Raw genomic sequence first — 21,157 nt, 5'->3', positions numbered from 1 at the left:
CTTAATAATTACAACAATCTTCAATATCTACAACAATCTTAATAATCTACAACATCTTTAATAATCTACAACAATCTCATATCTACAACAATCTTTAATGATCTACAACAATCTTAATAATCTACAACAATCTTCAATAACTACACAATCTTAATATCTACACAATCTTTAATAATCTACAACATCTAATAACACAACATCTTCAATAATCTACAACAATCTTAAATCTACAACAATCTTCAATATCTACACAATCTTCAATATCTACAACATCTTCAATATCTAAAAATCTTAATCAACATCTTCAAACTCACACAATCTTATACCAATCTCATATCCAACAACTTCATAATCTACAACAATCTTATAATCTACAACAATCTTCAATAATCTACAACAATCTTTAATAATCTACAACAATCTTTAATAATCTACAACAATCTTTAATAATCTACAACAATCTTCAATAATCTACAACAATCTTTAACTACAACAATCTTCAATATCTACAACAATCTTCAATAATCTACAACAATCTTCAATAATCTACAACAATCTTCAATAATCTACAACAATCTTAATAATCTACAACAATCTTCAATAATCTACAACAATCTTCAATAATCTACAACAATCTTCAATAATCTACAACAATCTTTAATAATCTACAACAGTCTTCAATAATCTACAACAATCTTCAATAATCTACAACAATCTTTAATAATCTACAACAATCTTAATATCTACAACAATCTTCAATAATCTACAACAATCTTCAATATCTACAACAATCTTCAATAATCTACAACAATCTTCAATAATCTACAACAATCTTCAATATCTACAACAATCTTCAATATCTACAACAATCTTTAATAATCTACAACAATCTTAATAACTACAACAATCTTCAATAATCTACAACAATCTTCAATAATCTACAACATCTTCATACTACATAATCACATAAACACAACATCTTCAATAATCTACAACAATCTTAATAATCTACAACAATCTTCAATAATCTACAACAATCTTAATAATCTACAACATCTTCAATAATCTACAACAATCTTAATAATCTACAACAATCTTAATAATCTACAACAATCTTCAATAATCTACAACAATCTTCAATAATCTACAACAATCTTAATAATCTACAACAATCTTCAATAATCTACAACAATCTTCAATAATCTACAACAATCTTCAATAATCTACAACAATCTCTACAACAATCTTAATAATCTACAACAATCTTATAATCTACAACAATCTTCAATATCACAAAATCTAATAATCTACAACAATCTTAATAATCTACAACAATCTTAATAATCTACAACAATCTTAATAATCTACAACAATCTTAATAATCTACAACAATCTTTAATAATCTACAACAATCTTCAATAATCTACAACAATCTTCAATAATCTACAACAATCTTAATAATCTACAACAATCTTAATAATCTACAACAATCTTCAAAATCTACAACAATCTTCAATAATCTACAACAATCTTCAATAATCTACAACAATCTTCAATAATCTACAACAATCTTAATAATCTACAACATCTTCAAAATCTTCAAAATCCTTCAATAATCTACAACAATCTTAATAATCTACAACAATCTTAATAATCTACAACAATCTTAATAATCTACAACAATCTTAATAATCACAACAATCTTAATATCACAAATCTTAATAATCTACAACAATCTTCAATAATCTACAACAATCTTAATAATCTACAACAATCTTCAATAATCTACAACAATCTTAATAATCTACAACAATCTTCAATAATCTACACAATCTTAATAATCTACAACATCTTCATAATCTACCAATCAATATTACAACAATCTAATATCACAATAATATCAAACATCTAATAATAAACAATCTATCACAACATCTTAATATCTAAACATCTAATAACTACAACATTAACTACACATCTTAATATCTACACATCTATAATCTACAATCTATAACAACTCTAATATCCACATCTTAATATCTAAACAATTTATAATTACAACAATCTAATATACAACATCTATAATCACACAATTTAATAACCAACATCTAATAATCTCACATTAATCTACAACAACTAATATCTCAAATCTATACTCAACAATATACTACAAAATAATAACTACATCTTACTACAACACTTCATAATCAAACAATCTATAATCTCAACATTAATATCTAACATCTAATCTCAATCTATACTACAAATTATATCAAACAATTTATATCTAAATCTTAATATCTCAATCTATATCTAACACTTATATCACAACATCTATATCTAACATCTTAATATCAACATCTATATCTACAACAATTAATCTACACAATTTATATTAAACTTAATCAACAACTTATATCTAAACAATCTTATATCTACAACAATCTATACACAACACTTCATAATCACAATCTAATACTACAACATCTATATCACACTTATAATAACTAAACTACACATTTCAAATCTCTTCAATAATCTACAACAATCTTCAATAATCTACAACAATCTTTAATAATCTACAACAATCTTCAATAATCTACAACAATCATCAATAATCTACAACAATCTTCAATAATCTACAACAATCTTCAATAATCTACAAACAATCTTAATAATCTACAACAATCTTCAATAATCTACAACAATCTTCAATAATCTACAACAATCTTCAATAATCTACAACAATCTTCAATAATCTACAACAATCTTCAATAATCTACAACAATCTTCAATAATCTACAACAATCTTCAATAATCTACAACAATCTTCAATAATCTACAACAATCTTCAATAATCTACAACAATCTTCAATAATCTACAACAATCTTCAATAATTACTACAACATCTTCAATAATCTACAACAATCTTTCAATAATCTACAACAATCTTCAATAATCTACAACAATCTTTCAATAATCTACAACAATCTTCAATAATCTACAACAATCTTCAATAATCTACAACAATCTTCAATAATCTACAACAATCTTCAATAATCTACAACAATCTTTAATAATCTACAACAATCTTAATAATCTACAACAATCTTCAATAATCTACAACAATCTTAATAATCTACAACAATCTTCAATAATCTACAACAATCTTCAATAATCTACAACAATCTTCAATAATCTACAACAATCTTTCAATAATCTACAACAATCTTCAATAATCTACAACAATCTTCAATAATCTACAACAATCTTTAATAATCTACAACAATCTTCAATAATCTACAACAATCTTCAATAATCTACAACAATCTTCAATAATCTACAACAATCTTCAATAATCTACAACATCTTCAATAATCTACAACAATCTTCAATAATCTACAACAATCTTAATAATCTACAACAATATAATCTACAACAATCTTCAATAATCTACAACAATCTTCAATAATCTACAACAATCTTAATAATCTACAACAATCTTCAATAATCTACAACAATCTTCAATAATCTACAACAATCTTCAATATCTACAACAATCTTCAATAATCTACAACAATCTTCAATAATCTACAACAATCTTAATAATCTACAACAATCTTCAATAATCTACAACAATCTTCAATAATCTACAACAATCTTCAATAATCTACAACAATCTTCAATAATCTACAACAATCTTCAATAATCTACAACAATCTTTCAATAATCTACAACAATCTTCAATAATCTACAACATCTTTAATAATCTACAACAATCTTCAATAATCTACAACAATCTTTAATAATCTACAACATCTTCATATACTACAACAATCTTCAATAATCTACAACAATCTTCAATAATCTACAACAATCTTTAATAATCTACAACAATCTTCAATAATCTACAACAATCTTAATAATCTACAACAATCTTTAATAATCTACAACAATCTTCAATAATCTACAACAATCTTTAATAATCTACAACAATCTTCAATAATCTACAACAATCTTTATAATCTCAACAATCTCAACTACAACAATCTTTAATAATCTACAACAATCTTCAATAATCTACAACAATCTTCAATAATCTACAACAATCTTCAATAATCTACAAACAAATCTTCAATAATCTACAACAATCTTTAATAATCTACAACAATCTTCAATAATCTACAACAATCTTCAATAATCTACAACAATCTAATAATCACAACAATCTTAATAATCTACAACAATCTTCAATAATCTACAACAATCTTCAATAATCTACAACAATCTTCAATATCTACAACAATCTTCAATAATCTACAACAATCTTCATAATCTACAACAATCTTTAATAATCTACAACAATCTTAATAATCTACAACAATCTTTCAATAATCTACAACAATCTTTAATAATCTACAACAATCTTTAATAATTACAATCTAACACCAATCTTAATAATCTACAACAATCTTAATAATCTACAACAATCTTCAATAATCTACAACAATCTTCAATAATCTACAACAATCTTTCAATAATCTACAACAATCTTCAATAATCTACAACAATCTTCAATAATCTACAACAATCTTCAATGATCTACAACAATCTTCAATAATCTACAACAATCTTCAATAATCTACAACAATCTTCAATGATCTACAACAATCTTCAATGATCTACAACAATCTTAATAATCTACAACAATCTTCAATACAATCTTCATACAACAATCTTCAATGATCTACAACAATCTTTAATAATCTACAACAATCTTCAATAATCTACAACAATCTTTCAATAATCTACAACAATCTTAATAATCTACAACAATCTTCAATAATCTACAACAATCTTTCAATAATCTACAACAATCTTCAATAATCTACAACAATCTTAATAATCTACAACAATCTTCAATAATCTACAACAATCTTTAATAATCTACAACAATCTTCAATAATCTACAACAATCTTCAATAATCTACACATCAATATCTACACAATCTTAATAATCTACAACAATCTTCAATAATCTACAACAATCTTTAATAATCTACAACAATCTTCAATAATCTACAACAATCTTTAATAATCTACAACAATCTTCAATAATCTACAACAATCTTCAATAATCTACAACAATCTTCTAATAATCTACAACAATCTTCAATATCTACAACAATCTTCAATAATCTACAACAATCTTCAATATCTACAACAATCTTCAATAATCTACAACAATCTTCAATAATCTACAACAATCTTAATAATCTACAACAATCTTCAATAATCTACAACAATCTTTAATAATCTACACAATCTAATATCTACCATCTCATAATCTACAACATCTTCAATAATCTACAACAATCTTTAATAATCTACAACAATCTTCAATAATCTACAACAATCTTCAATAATCTACAACAATCTTCAATAATCTACAACAATCTTCAATAATCTACAACAACTCTAATAATCTAAACAATCTTCAATAATCTACAACAATCTTCAATAATCTACAACAATCTTTAATAATCTACAACAATCTTATACTACAACAATCTAATATCTACAACAATCTTCAATAATACAACAACCAATTTTCAAAATCTCAAACAAACAATCTTCAATAATCTACAACAATCTTCAATAATCTACAACAATCTTCAATAATCTACAACACTATAACTACAACAATCTTCAATAATCTACAACAATCTTCAATAATCTACAACAATCTTCATAATCTACACAATTACTAATCACAACAATCTTCAATAATCTACAACAATCTTAAATCAATTCACAACAATCTTCAATAATCTACAACAATCTTCAATAATCTACAACAATCTTCAATAATCTACAACAATCTTTAATAATCTACAACAATCTTTAATAATCTACAACAATCTTAATAATCTACAACAATCTTCAATCAAATCTACAACAATCTTACATAATCAAAACAACAATCTTCAATAATCTACAAACAATCTTCAATAATCTACAACAATCTTCAATATCTACAACAATCTTCAATAATCTACAACACATCATTCAATAATCTACAACAATCTTCAATAATCTACAACAATCTTTAATAATCTACAAAAAATCCTATCACAATCTAAAACACATCTTATAATTACACAATCTTAATACACTACAACAACATTCATCAACCTACAACAATCTTTAATATCTACAACAATCTTAATAATCTACAACAATCTTCAATAATCTACAACAATCTTCATATCTACAACAATCTTCAATAATCTACAACAATCTTCAATAATCTACAACAATCTTTAATAATCTACAACAATCTTCAATAATCTACAACAATCTTTAATAATCTACAACAATCTTCAATAATCTACAACAATCTTCAATAATCTACAACAATCTTCAATAATCTACAACAATCTTCTAATAATCTACAACAATCTTCAATAATCTACAACAATCTTCAATATCTAATCAAACAATCTTATAATCACAACAATCTTAATATTAAACAATCTCTAATCTACACAATCTTCAATAATCTAAACAATCTTCAATAACTACAACAATCTTCAATAATCTACAACAATCTTCAATAATCTACAACAATACTTTAATAATTACAACAATCTTCATATCTCAACACTTAATCTACAACAATCTTCAATAATCTACAAAATCTAATAATCACACACTCTCTACAACAATCTCAAACTACAACAACAATAACATCATAACACACAATCTTTCAAATCTACAACCACACTTCAATATCTACACAATCTATAATCTACACAACAATACATCTACACAACATAATCTACAACAATCTTCCAATAATTCAACATCTAATAATCTACAACAATTTCATACTACAACAATCTTAATAATCTACAACAATCTTCAATAATCTACAACAATCTTATACAAACATCTTAAACTACAACAATCTAATAATCTACACAATCTTAATATCTACACAATCTTCAATAATCACAACATCTTCAATAACTACAACAATCTTAATAATCTACAACAATCTTTAATAATCTACAACAACTTCAATATCTACAACAAATCTTAATATCTACAACAATCTTCAATATCTACAACAATCTTTAAAATCAACCACAATCAATAATCTACAACAATCTACAATCAAATTCTACAACAATCTTCAAATCTACAACAATCTTTAATAATCTACAACAATCTTCAATAATCTACAACAATCTCATAATCTACAACAACTTCAATACTACAACAATCTTCAAATCTACAAACTTAATAATTCAAACTTTAATAACTACAACAATCTTCAATATCTACAACAATCTTTAATAATCTACAACAATCTTAATAATCTCAACAATCTTAATCTACAACAACTTCAATAATCTACAACAATCTTAATAATCTACAACAATCTTTAATAATCTACAACAATCTTCAATAATCTACAACAATCTTCAAAATCTACAACAATCTTCAATAATCTACAACAATCTTAATAATCTCAACAATCTTAATAACTACAACAATCTCAAATCTACAACAATCTTCAATAATCTACAACAATCTTTAATAACTACAACAATCTTAATAATCTACAACAATCTTAATATCTACAACAATCTTCATAATCTACAACAATCTTAATAATCTACAACAATCTTTATAATCTACAAATCTTCAATAATCTACAACAATCTTTAATATCTACAACAATCTCAATATCACAACAATCTTCAATAATCTACAACAATCTTTATAACTAAACAACTTTAATAATCTACAACAATCTTCAATAATCACAACAATCTTCAATATCTACAACAATCTTCATATCTACAACAATCTTCAATAAATCTACAACAATCTTAATAATCTACAACAATCTTTCAAAATCTACAACAATCTTAATAATCTACAACATCTTCAATATCTACAACAATCTTCAATAATCTACAACAACTTTCAATATCTACAACAATCTTCATAATCTCAACAATCTTAATAATCTACAACATCTTCAATAACTACAACAATCTTAATAATCTACAACAATCTTAATAATCTACAACAATCTTCAATAATCTACAACAATCTTAATATCTACAACAATCTTCAATACTACCAATAATCTACAACAATCTTCAAATCTACACAATTTAATAATCTACAACAATCTAATATCTCAACATCTAATATCTACAACATCTTCATATCTACAACAATCTTAATAATTACAACAATCTTCAATAACTACAACAATCTCAATATCACACAATCTTCTAATCTCAATCAATTACAAAATCTTAATAATAACACAATCTTTAATAATCTACAAACAATCTTCAATAATCTACAACAATCTTCAAATCTACAACATCTTAATAATCTACAACAATCTTAATAATCTAAAATCTTAATAATCAACATCTTAATAATCTACAACAATCTTCAATATCTACAACAATCTTCAATAATCTACAACAATCTTCAAATTAAAATCTAATATCTAACAATCTTCAATAATCTACAACAATCTTCAATATCTACAACATCTTAATAATCTACAACAACTATAACTACAAAATCTTCAATACTACAACAATCTTAATAATCTACAACATCTTAATAATCTACAACAATCTTCAATAATCTACAACAATCTAATACTACACAATCTTAATAATCTACAACAATCTTTAATAATCTACAACAATCTTTAATCAATCAACAACAATCTCAATAATCTACAACAACTTCAATAATCTACAACAATCTTATATAAAATCTCAATACAACAATCTTCAATAATCACAACAATCTTTCACAATAATTACAACAATCTTAATAATTACAACAACAATCTCATTATAATCTACAACAATCTTAATAATCTACAACAATCTTCAATAATCTACAACATCTTAATAATCTACAACAATCTTAATAATCTACAACAATCTTAATAATTACAACAACTTCAATCTACAACATCTTAATAATCTACAACAATCTTCAATAATCTACAACAATCTTTCAATAATCTACAACATCTTCATAATAACATCTTACAAACAATCTTCAATAATCTACAAAATCTTCAATATCTACAACAATCTTAATAATCTACAACAATCTTCAATAATCTACAACAATCTTAATAATCTACAACAATCTTCAATAATCTACAACAATCTTTAATAATCTACAACAATCTTCAATAATCTACAACAATCTTCAATAATCTACAACAATCTTCAATAATCTACAACAATCTTCAATAATCTACAACAATCTTCAATAATCTACAACAATCTTCAATAATCTACAACAATCTTAATAATCTACAACAATCTTCAATAATCTACAACAATCTTCAATAATCTACAACAATCTTCAATAATCTACAACAATCTTTAATAATCTACAACAATCTTCAATAATCTACAACAATCTTCAATAATCTACAACAATCTTCAATAATCTACAACAATCTTTAATAAGCTACAACATCTGGCGACGAGGATAAAGACAGAGCTATATAAACAGCTAAGTAATTAATTTAAGAGCTAATAATGGCCTTATTTGGCACCATTGAAGAATTCAACCCATCGAAAGGGACGGTTGAGGAATACCTCGAAATGCTAGACTTCTATTTAGAGGCTAATGAAGTAAAGGAAGATAACAAGAAAAGAGCAATATTGCTAACAGTAATAGGACCTCAACAGTTTAGGCTTTTAAAAGGCTAAACAACCCCAAGAAAACCTGCTGAAATTTCGTATTTAGAATTCATTAATATCCTGAGAAATCATCACGATCCAAAACCCCCCAAATTTTTACAGAGATCGAAATTCGATAAGAGAGTGCGTATGGAAAATGAAACCATCCAAGACTTTGTTGCAGCTATTAGACATTTAAGTGAAAATTGTCAATTCGGCGAATCAATCAAAGAAAGGCTGTTGGAAAAATTTGTGACTGGAATTAATCATGCTACAATTCAGAGAAAATTATTAGTAGAGGAAAATCTAACTTTTGATTCAGCTGTAGCTATAGCTATGTCAATCCAGCAAACCAACGAGAGCGCTATGGCCCTTTTAGCAGCTACGGTTCATACAGTTAACTATAAAACTCAAAAAGAGCAACGTTTTCAACATGGATCTAAGTCAACAAATCACCGAAATTTTAATAGTCCGTCATCACACAGAAGTGCATCATCGTCAAATCGACACTCGTTCAAAGCATCGCCTTCGCACTAAAATGCACCTAATGTACAGTCTTGGCATCAGAAATCGTCATCTGGGTCATCTACAAACAACAAGTGTCATCGTTGTTCGGGTCCGCATTCACCTACGAGGTGCAAATTCAAGAACGCTACTTGTTACAAATGTAACCGTGTCGGTCATATAGCTTCTGCATGTTTCTCGAATAAGAGCACAGTTCGTAATCACAAGAACCACTACGTGTCGCAAAATCGGGACCTAGATGAGCAATCTTCATCAACAGATGACTACTTGTTTCAGCTGTATTCGTCTCGAGACAAAACAAACAGCAAACCGGTTTATGTAAACTTGAAGGTGGATGACGTTTCGGTTAAATTTCAAGTTGACACTGGAGCTTCGTTATCGATAATGACAAAAGCTGATTTCGAGAAAAATGTTGGTTTACCACTGAAAAATTCGAATAAGCGCTTGAGTACGTACACAGGGCAATCAGTTAACGTCACAGGAGAGTGTATGGTTCGCGTCAACTACCAGGATCGATTCTACAGTTTGCCCATAATTGTGGTTGAAGGGGATGGCCCACCTCTTCTTGGAAGAAATTGGCTTGAGTACATTACGCTAGATTGATCATCTATTTTTAGTGTTTTCAATACTAAGCCTCAAACATTAGACAGTGTTATTCGTGAAAACCAGGATGTGTTTGGCGATTCGGGGATGTTGAATGACAGGTCCGTGAAAATCCATTTATCGGATCGCAGTACACCAAAATATTGTAAGGCTCGAGTTCCTCCTTTTGCCATGAGGGAAAAGATAGACAATGAGTTAACGAGACTGGAAAAATGTGGTATTATTTCAAAAGTTGAAAGTTCAGAATGGGCATCGCCCATTGTACCTGTTTTAAAGAAAGATAATACTGTAAGAATTTGTGGTGATTATAAGGTTACGATAAATCAGCAAATAGAACTAAACAGGCACCCAATTCCTAGTATTGAGGATTTGGCACAAAAACTTACAAATGGTGACACATATTCGGAAATTGACTTGTCGCATGCGTATATGCAATTGGAGTTAGACCCTGAATCTAGACCGCTAACCACGATAAACACACACAGAGGACTTTACCAGTACAATAGACTTTGTTTTGGTATTTCTTCTAGTCCTGGAATTTTCCAGGCAGTTATGGGCTCTTTGTTTATGAATATCCCAAATGTATGTGTTTACTTTGATAACATTTATGTTACCGGCAAAAATGATGATGAACATTTGCAAACATTGAATACTGTTTTGAATTTGGTTAAACAAAAGGGATTGAGAATTAATTATCAGAAATGTCAATTTATGAAGAAAGAAATCAATTTCTTGGGTTTCAAATTATGTAAAGAAGGATTGAAGCCACAGGTGGAGAAAATCAGAGCTGTGAAAAAGGCACCAAAACCTCAAAACGTACAACAACTTAAAGCATTTTTGGGTCTTATCAATTACTACTCGAAATTCAGTGGTAACTTAGCTCAGATTTTGTCCCCCTTGTACACGCTTTTGCAAAAGGGTAAATCCTGGCACTGGAGCAAAGCTCAAGACAAAGCATTCCAACAGGCTAAAGATATTTTGAGTTCTGAAAACCTTTTGGTTCACTATAGTCCTGATAAAAGATTGATTCTAACTTGCGATGCTTCTCCTGATGGCATCGGAGCAGTACTTTCTCAGGAAGATGAAAACGGTGAGCGACCCATTGCATTTGGAAGTCGAACTTTGAATAAAGTAGAGAAAAATTACTCTCAGATTGACAAGGAAGCTCTATCCATTATATTTGGAGTAAAGAAATTTCACAAATTTGTGTATGGCAGAGATTTCACAATCATTACTGACCATAAGCCACTCTTGGGTCTCTTCGGTGAGCATAGGTCTCTTCCAGAGCACGCCTCACCCAGAGTCCAGAGATGGGCCATTACTCTTGCTGCATACACTTATCACTTGAAATACAAACCAGGAAATGAAAATAATGCGGATGCATTGAGTCGCCTACCGTTGGAAGAACAAACAGCACCGTACGTGTCTGAAAGTCTAAATGTAATATTTACTATTATTGACAATTCTTTTGCTAATGCAGATGACATAGTCAGAGAAACTATGAAAGATGATTGTTTACAATTGATTTATCAATATTGTAAAATAGGCTGGCCAAATGAGGTATCTGAAGAACTTATTCCTTACAAAAGAAGAATGAATGAAATGAGCATTGAAAATAACTGCATTCTTTGGGGATCGAGAGTCATTGTACCATTGTCATTACAGTCTATCATTCTGAAATTGTTACATGAACCTCATGTTGGTACCTCCAAAATGAAAAGTTTAGCGAGGTCGTGGCTGTGGTGGCCACATATGGATTCGGACATTGAAAAATTCGTAAAAATGTGTGCTAGCTGCCAGAAACACGCTAAGCATCCAGCAAAAGCTCCACTCCATAATTGGGACTGGCCAACTGAGCCGTGGAAACGAGTTCATGTTGATTTTGCCGGACCATTTCTAACTAAGATGTTTCTACTATTCATTGACGCCCACTCAAAGTGGTTGGAAGTTAAAATGATGGACAGCATCACTTCCCAGCAAACAATTATTGAGTTAAAAGAAATGTTTGGTTCACACGGGTTACCTGACCAAATCGTTTCGGACAACGGTCCAAGCTTTACTAGTTCAGAATTTAAACAATTTTGTTCAGCAAATGGCATTGAACACATTACTACATCTCCATACCATCCTGCAAGTAACGGGTTGGCAGAGAAAGCAGTGGGTACATTTAAATCTGCTATTATTAAAATGGGCAACAAATTTAGTTTGAGAGAAAGGATCAATACGTTCCTCACAAAGTATAGAATTATTCCACAGGTGACAACTGGGGTTGCACCATCTGAATTATTGTGTGGTAGAAAGTTCAAAACGCACTTGGATTTGATCCATCCTACGCTGCTGGAAAGTGTATCAAATCATCAAGTATGTCAAAAGATAAATCATGATAAAACTGCAGTTGATAGAGAAATTAGTGTCAATGAACACTTATTTGTGCGAAACTATGGGCGAGGGGAAAAGTGGATTCCAGGTCAAGTTGTCTCTCACACTGGCCCTCTCTCAGATCGGGTTCGAACCAATGATGATGTCATGACACGCAGACATCAAGATCAGATCAGAGAAACATGTATTGATCCACATGAACTAGAAGCTAGTGAAGTTGACAATGAAGAGGATGAATCCAATCAATCAAAATTAAATACTGAAAACATTGAACTCAATGAATCTGTGTCTGACACAATTTTGGATTCTGCATCTCCATTCCAACAATCACTGCGTAGATCTACCAGACAGATCAAACCTCCTGATAAGCTAAATCTGTAATTTAGTCTTAGTGATTTGGTGGTTCATCTGGATGTATATGACAGAATACAACCAGTCAGTACGCGTATAAAGAAACAAAGATGGAAGCTGTTCGGACACGTGCTCCGGCTCGATGAAAATATTCCAGCACAAACCTCAATGGATGATTACTTTAAACAAGGAGCCAAGTACAGAGGTCGTACGCCAACTTCACTTCCAACAACATTGAATTAAGATCTCAAAAAATATCAAATATATTTAGAAACAAAATCCGAAGAACTGATTTCAACAATTAAAGGAAACATCTAATTACCTCAGTACCTTAACACACATGATGACATTCTAAAGCTAAGATCACTTGCACTAGACAGATATTTATGGAGGCAGATTACTAATTGGATAATAGAAACAGACTGACAAACTCGAAGTGACGCAAACATTCACGGAGAAGCGTCCATAGAGACTGCCCTGCCATATTTATTTAATATTAACGTTTACTCCATCTGCACCACAAATCTACTACAGTTGCGAATAAGTTCTACGGGAATTACCAAGTTTACTACTCAACGTCATCGTTGCATGGTATGTAGTCCTTCAAAACCATTGGACCCGTGGAGCTGGAGGTTATCCAGGTTTCTATAACATGAAATAGACAATAGCAATTGCTTTCTACCCTTTGGTATGGACGCTAGTCTTTCGCAAGGTATTGCCGCGAGATTTAACAGACTCAGCAGCTACTCACTGCTGGATTGACAGGAGGGTCAGAAAAAATATCGACTGCACACGGAATTGATCTCGGTCGCTTTTGCGTGTTAGGCAACTGCTCTACCAACTGAGCTATCGGGACCCTAGCAAGGTAAGTGGAATTGGATAATGTTATTTTCCGCTCAATTCAAAATAGTCTCAAAATGTTAGATGCCGTATTCGTATCTTCACTTGATATTTAAAAAGAAAAGAATTAACGTAATGACAGAGGAAACGGGTGGGTGAATGCAAGTGGGATCGTTATCTTCATAGCCCCCCTCCCTCATCAGCACCACCACCACCACCATCATCATCATCATCATCATCATCATCATCATCATCATCATCATCATCATCATCATCATCATCATCATCGTCGTCATCATCATCATCATCGTCGTCATCATCATCATCATCATCATCATCATCATCATCATCATCATCATCATCATCATCATCATCATCATCATCATCATCATCATCATCATCATCACCATCATCATCGTCAGAACGCTCAACTGGGGTGACTGTGACTCGTGTTCAAAATGACCGTGTAAAGTCAACACCACCATGCAAAGGCATCCTAGTTGACGGCACTGCCTCACGTGACCACAGTGGTTTACAGGGCTCGGATATTGAAGGAACGAAGTTGACGTCATTCAGCTTTTTGTTAATAATTTTAGACAGCCTGTTAGTGATAAGTTAGTGAATTATATCAAATCTGTCAAAGGTTACACACAGATTTGTGCGTTGTTATGTTAACCTGGCTGGAGGACATTGCGATTATTTTACCTAAACGCATAGCATTGATTCAGTAGAACACGGATATGGTAAAGAACTGCTTTAGGTAGAAATAAATAAATTGTACTGTTAAGACACCTACGTATCAGTAGTTCGTTATTCCAGTCAAACGAGAAGAAAGACCTTGATTGTCAAAACTACGAGTACGTTAAATATATGTGACCATCCGTCTCAAAACGGTATTATGTATGGCTGATTCAGACCCCAAAAAGTGAATTTAGAGATAGAATGATGAGAAATTGGACCGTAGAAGTTTTTGTAATGCAAGAAATATTGTTTATACTCCAGCATGACGTAGAGAAATTAAATCCAAGTTTGATATGTGTGGCAATGAATTCAGTTTCCCTCACCTAGTGGATCCCGACATATTACCGCTTTGAGGCGGAAGGTCACATATTCGCTATAAGTGTGCTATGCTGGAGTTTAATATTTTTTTCAAGCTTTATATTCACATAGGAGCAAACAGGAACACATAAAGTTCTCACATTGCGGTTGGTAGGTACTCAATAATTGCGATTCCACAATGAGGTAACTATTTAGTTAACTTGTCGTGCGAATCAGTATATACGGGGTTTTTTCTCCTTTGAAGGTGAGGCCATAAAGTTACCCCCATTTGTAAAAGATTGGCACATTACAAAATCGTCAATGGTACCTCAGTTATGCACTTTATTTGTAACCATTTGAGCAGAAACCTTTGTGAGAGTGAATTTTTGATGATTACTGAACATTTCAGATAGAAATTCGGATTATAAGTTTCTATAAAAGCAAAGAAAAAAAAACACAAAAAAAAAAAATGAAAAAAGGCCTGAGGCAACAAAAATGCCCCCGGCTTACGATTAAGGTTAAGGTATACCACTGTGACATACTATTAAGGTTAAGGTATTCCACTGTGACGTACTATTAAGGTTAAGGTTTTCCACTGTGACGTACTATTAAGGTTAAGGTATTCCACTGTGACGTACGATTAAGGTTAAGGTATTCCACTATGACGAACGATTAATGTAAATGTATTCCATTATGACGTACGATTAAGGTTAAGGTATTCCACTATGACGAACGATTAATGTAAATGTATTCCATTATGACATACGATTAAGGTTAAGGTAATCCACTATGACGTATGATTCAGGTTAAGGTATTCCACTATGACCCTCAATGTACAGGATTCGAGTCCCGCTTTAATCTCTAAGCGCTTTTGTTTTATTTTTTGGGCAAGTTTATTAACCCCCAAATTTGTTCACTTTGGACAATATGGTAATTCCTGTTGACATATATATATGAGTGTTGGTTGGTACTTGTAGGTATGAGAGTGCTCGATAATGTTAGTTAAAGCATATAAAAAAGATAAAGTCACTCACGTATTTACGTAGCAACATCAAAATCTACAGGTGTCGAAATTAGTCAATATAATGTATAGTAAAAGAAAGGGAGTAAACATGACTCTTATAAAAGATACTAAACAAAATATACGACGTTTCGGCACTTTGCCTTCTTGGGGTAAACAAGAACAGGAAATATGTTATATTACATTGGTGGTGATGTAGGAAGATACAAAACCAAGTATACGACGTTTCGGCATTTTGCCTTCTTGGGGTAAACAAGAACAGGAAATATGTTATATTACATTGGTGGTGATGTAGGAAGATACAAAACCAAGTATACGACGTTTCGGCATTTTGCCTTCTTGGGGTAAACAAGAACAGGAAAAATATGTTATATTACATTGGTGGTGATGTAGGAAGATACAAAACAAAGTATACGACGTTTCGGCATTTTGCCTTCTTGAGGTAAACAAGAACAGGAAAAATATGTTATATTACATTGGTGGTGATGTTAGAATATACAAAACCAAGTATACGACGTTTCGGCATTTTGCCTTCTTTAGGGAAACAAGCACAAGAAATATGTTATATTACATTGGTGGTGATGTTAGAATATACAAAACCAAGTATACGACGTTTCGGCAAGAACAGGAAATATGATATATTATTACATTGGTATTATAAGTTAAAACATTATAGGTAAAATGTGTGTATGAGTGTTTGTGTGTATGAGTGTATGTGTGGGTATATGTGTCTATGTGTATGCATACGTGTGTATATGTGTCTATGTGTGTATGTGTGTATATGTGTGTATATGTGTGTATGTGTGTATAGTGTGTATATGTGTTTATGTGTGTGTATGTGTGTATATGTATATATATATATGTGTGTGTATGTGTATGTATGTGTTGGTATATGAATGTGTGTTTGTGTGTATATGTATGTGTATGTGTGTGTTTTGTGTATATGTGTGTGTATGTGTGTGTATGTGTGTCTATGTGTATATGTGTGTATATGTATGTATATGTGTGTATATGTGTGTATGTGTGTATATGTGTATATGTGTTTATGAGTGTGTATATGTGTGCATGTGTGTATACGTGTGTATATGTGCGTGTATGTGTGTATATGTGTGTGTATGTGTGTTTATGTGTGTATGTGTGTGTCTATGTGTGTATGTGTGTATATATGTGTATATGTGAGTATATGTGTGTATGTGTGTGTATGTGTGTGTATGTGTTGGCATATGAGTATGTGTTTGTGTGTATATGTATGTGTATGTGTGTGTATTTGTGTATATATGAGTATATGTGTGTATGTGTATATATGTGTGTATATGTGTGTATGTGTAAAAGCGTGTCTATGTGTGTATGTGTGTATATGTGTGTATATGTATGTACGAATGTGTGTATATGTGTGTATATGTGTTTATGTGGGTGTATATGTGTGTGTATATGTGTGTATGTATATGTGTGTGTATATGTATGTAATGTGTGTATATGTGTATATGTTTGTGTATATGTATGTTTTTGTGTGTACGTGTGTATATATTTGTGTATGTGTGTGTGTGTGTGTATGTGTCCGGTCAATGGAAGGAGAGTGGTGGATATATATATATATATATATATATATATATATATATATATAGAGAGAGAGAGAGAGAGAGAGAGAGAGAGAGAGAGAGAGAGAGACTGAGAGAGAGACTGAGAGAGAGAGAGAGATTGAGAGAGTGAGAATAAGAGATTTCCTCCACGCTGAAGTCTGCCATTTCTGTTAGATGGAAAGGTCTTCTCGATTTGAGTCTTGTTGTTGAAGGTGTCTTTATGATTATTTTTATGGGAATGTTGTCTGTGGCTTCATCAATTCTTGCATGCATCCTTTGATTAGCGTCTTGTCATTTAAGAATTGGTGGTGCAATGCTGCTCAGTGCTGGGAGCCACTGAATTGGAGTTGCTTGAGACATCCAGTTATAATTCTAATTGATTCTCTTAATCGGATGTCAATGCGGTTTACATGTGGGCTCCTCATCCAAACAAGGTCACAGTATTATCCCACACTATAGCACAGTGCCAAAGCAGACGTTCTCAACACCTGTGGTGAGTCTCCACACGTGGTACTTGCGAGTTTTCTCATCTGGCTGTTTCTTTTTGCGATTTTATTTGCAGTTCCCTCAATGTGTTTGCGATAATTTAGTTGTCTGTCCAATGTCATCCAAGGTATTTAAGATTGGGCTCTGGGGGTAGCATTAAGTAACCGGTTGTGATCTTCAGTTTTTTTTGTTGCCTCTTGATTATTCAAGTGGAAGTTTGTGGATACAGATTTGGTGGTATTCATTTTTAGGTACCACCAATTCAAGTATTGTTTCAGGGTGGTGTCTTTGTTTAGAACTTCTTCAATTTCTTTCCAGTTTTTTGATTGATAGGCTAAGTCCCAGTCATCAGCGTATCCAAGTTTGAGAGCAACACAGTTTGGCATGTCGGAGATATAAACATTGAAGACATTTGGTGCTAAAGCTGAACCTTGTGGGTACCCCATTATTAATTTTTCGTGTTTTGCTTTTGTTTTCTTCCAATATGACATGAAATCGTCTTGTGCCAGTCATGATAGATAGAAGTTTAAGGAATCATTTTTGAGAACTTTAACATCAGTCCGCCTGTCCAAACAGTGTCGTAAGCTGCAGATAAGTCTATTAGGACTGCACCAGTCTTCTTTTTGTTCTCAAAGCCTGCTTCAATGTATGAGGTCAGTGCAATGACTTGTTCACTTGTGCTTCTTTGTGGTTTAAAGCCCGCTTGTTCTGGTGGTATGCAGGGATTTACAAATGGGATGATTCGCTCTAGCACAATTCTTTCCAAGTTGAGATATTGGTCTATAGCTGGATGGTTCAGTCATTGGTTTTCCTGGTTTTAATATAGCGATTAATTTGGCATTTTTCCAAATTCTTGGGTATGTGCCATTTTCCATGATGTCTGTCATAGTATTTGCCAGCCAGACTATTGTTTCTGGTCCAAAGAGAGTAATCATGTCGGGGTATATTCCATCAATGCCAGCAGCTTTGCCATTTTTTATTTTCTTTATAGCTCCTTTCATTTCATTTATCGTTAATGGTACACTTAAAAACATGCTATGGTCAGACAAAGTTTTCAGGGTCTTTTGATATTCTTTTTTAATTTTTTTTCTAATTGATGGTTTGGGGTGTGTTGTCCCCGTTGTTTAATTTCGTTGACAATTATGTCGGCTGCCATATGGGGGGGGGGGGGGGGGGGGGTGCTGATTTTGTTTGACGAGCTTCAGGGTTTAGTTTTTTTACGGTTTGGCTGGAGTGACTGGTGTCAAAGTTTTCAACACATTTCTACCCATCTCTCTTTTCGGCTTTCATGCAGTGTGTTTAGTAATTCTTCCTCCTCTTGTTCATCGTTTGCCTCCTCATATTTTTTCAGCAATTATTTGCTTCGCTCATTCAATCATGGAATGTATTGTTTTCTAAAACCCCTCGGTATGTTCTTCTTTGCGGAGGTGAGGACAAATTTGTTAAATCTCCCTATATTCTCAGGTTTTGTCAATTTCATCAGTGAAAGCTTTCCAATTTTCTTTTCTGAAATTCCACCTTGGTTTGGGCAGGGTGTTCATGATTGGGATTTGGATTCCAGTTCTAACAAGGACTGGACGACGTTGCTGTGAGGAAAAAACCCCCCAGGATTTCTCTAGTTGCTTCACAAATTTCCATTTGGGTCCTTTGTTACAAACATAGGTCTGGAGTTAGTCTTTGCACAAAGGGGCCGATTGTAGAGTTCCTTTGTTTTTGGGAGTTGTAAATGTGTGTTAGGTCATTAAGGTTTGCCTTTGTGAATCCTTTCCCCTGAATTGCTTTTTTGTTAAAAACCCCTTTGGGAAATGGTGGATGTTAAAGTCTCCCATTTTAGGTCGGTGGTTAACTTTGTCTTTAGCGTAAGGGGCCCGGAAAAATTTTTGGGGGTTTGTATACTTTAGTATTTTCAGGTCATCAATTTAATTTAGTGATTTTTTGGGGGCCCTTGATTTCTGTGCTCCTCCCGGGGTGAGGACTTGGGCTGCTGCTCGGCATAATGATGATGCCATATGCCTGTGGTGCTTTTTGTTTTTTTCGTGTATCCCTGAATTTATATCTTAGGGAGGCGCAAGTCATCGAGATGGGGTTTTCCCGGAGGAGCACAATATCAACATCATACTTTTTTATACTGTGATAGGTACTCCACTTAGCCCTTGTATTCCCTTTTATACTAGGGGAAAATGTTTTAAAGCGGCCTATAGTGAGACTGTTTCAAAAGTTGGAGTCTAGCTCACTGCCATGTCAACCCGGCTTCCTCGTTTTAAACGCGGTCCTTTTTGTACTGGGCGCGACCGACCAGCATGGTATCTTTTCCTATTTTTCTTTTCATTGAGTTGGAGGGGTGGAAGAAACCTTTCTGGACGCCGGTTTGGATCATTTTGGTCGACACGTAACTCATCTTCACTGTTCCATTAGGTTGGGTCTATGTGGTATCACCTTCAGGTCATGGCACCGCACAAGCTCCTGTACGACGGCAACGTGATGATCCTTCTCAGATAGAGAGTGAGAGAGATAGAGAAATAGGGATAGTATATAATAGATATGGGGAAAATGATAGATAGTAGATAAGAGGAAAAGAGAG

General features: G+C 31.8%; 1 protein-coding gene across 1 annotated transcript in view; it reads left to right on the top strand.

The window, feature by feature from the left end:
• Window positions 1-16,601: 16,601 nt before the first annotated feature.
• LOC144957666 (uncharacterized) overlaps window positions 16,602-21,157 on the top strand; it is a 9,675-nt gene continuing 5,119 nt past the window's right edge. Inside the window, exons 1-2 of the mRNA XM_078889010.1 lie at window positions 16,602-16,662; window positions 20,041-20,164. Coding sequence (XP_078745136.1) covers window positions 16,602-16,662; window positions 20,041-20,164 — 185 coding nt within the window. The remainder of the gene's footprint in view (window positions 16,663-20,040; window positions 20,165-21,157) is intronic.

Source organism: Berghia stephanieae, chromosome 12 (assembly GCF_034508935.2).
Source record: "Berghia stephanieae isolate SIO BIC M18660-M18661 chromosome 12, UCSD_Bste_1.3, whole genome shotgun sequence".
NCBI classification, from domain to species: Eukaryota; Metazoa; Mollusca; class Gastropoda; order Nudibranchia; family Aeolidiidae; genus Berghia; species Berghia stephanieae.
Note: the sequence above shows the minus strand (reverse complement) of the source record. Positions and strands in the feature narration are given on the sequence as shown.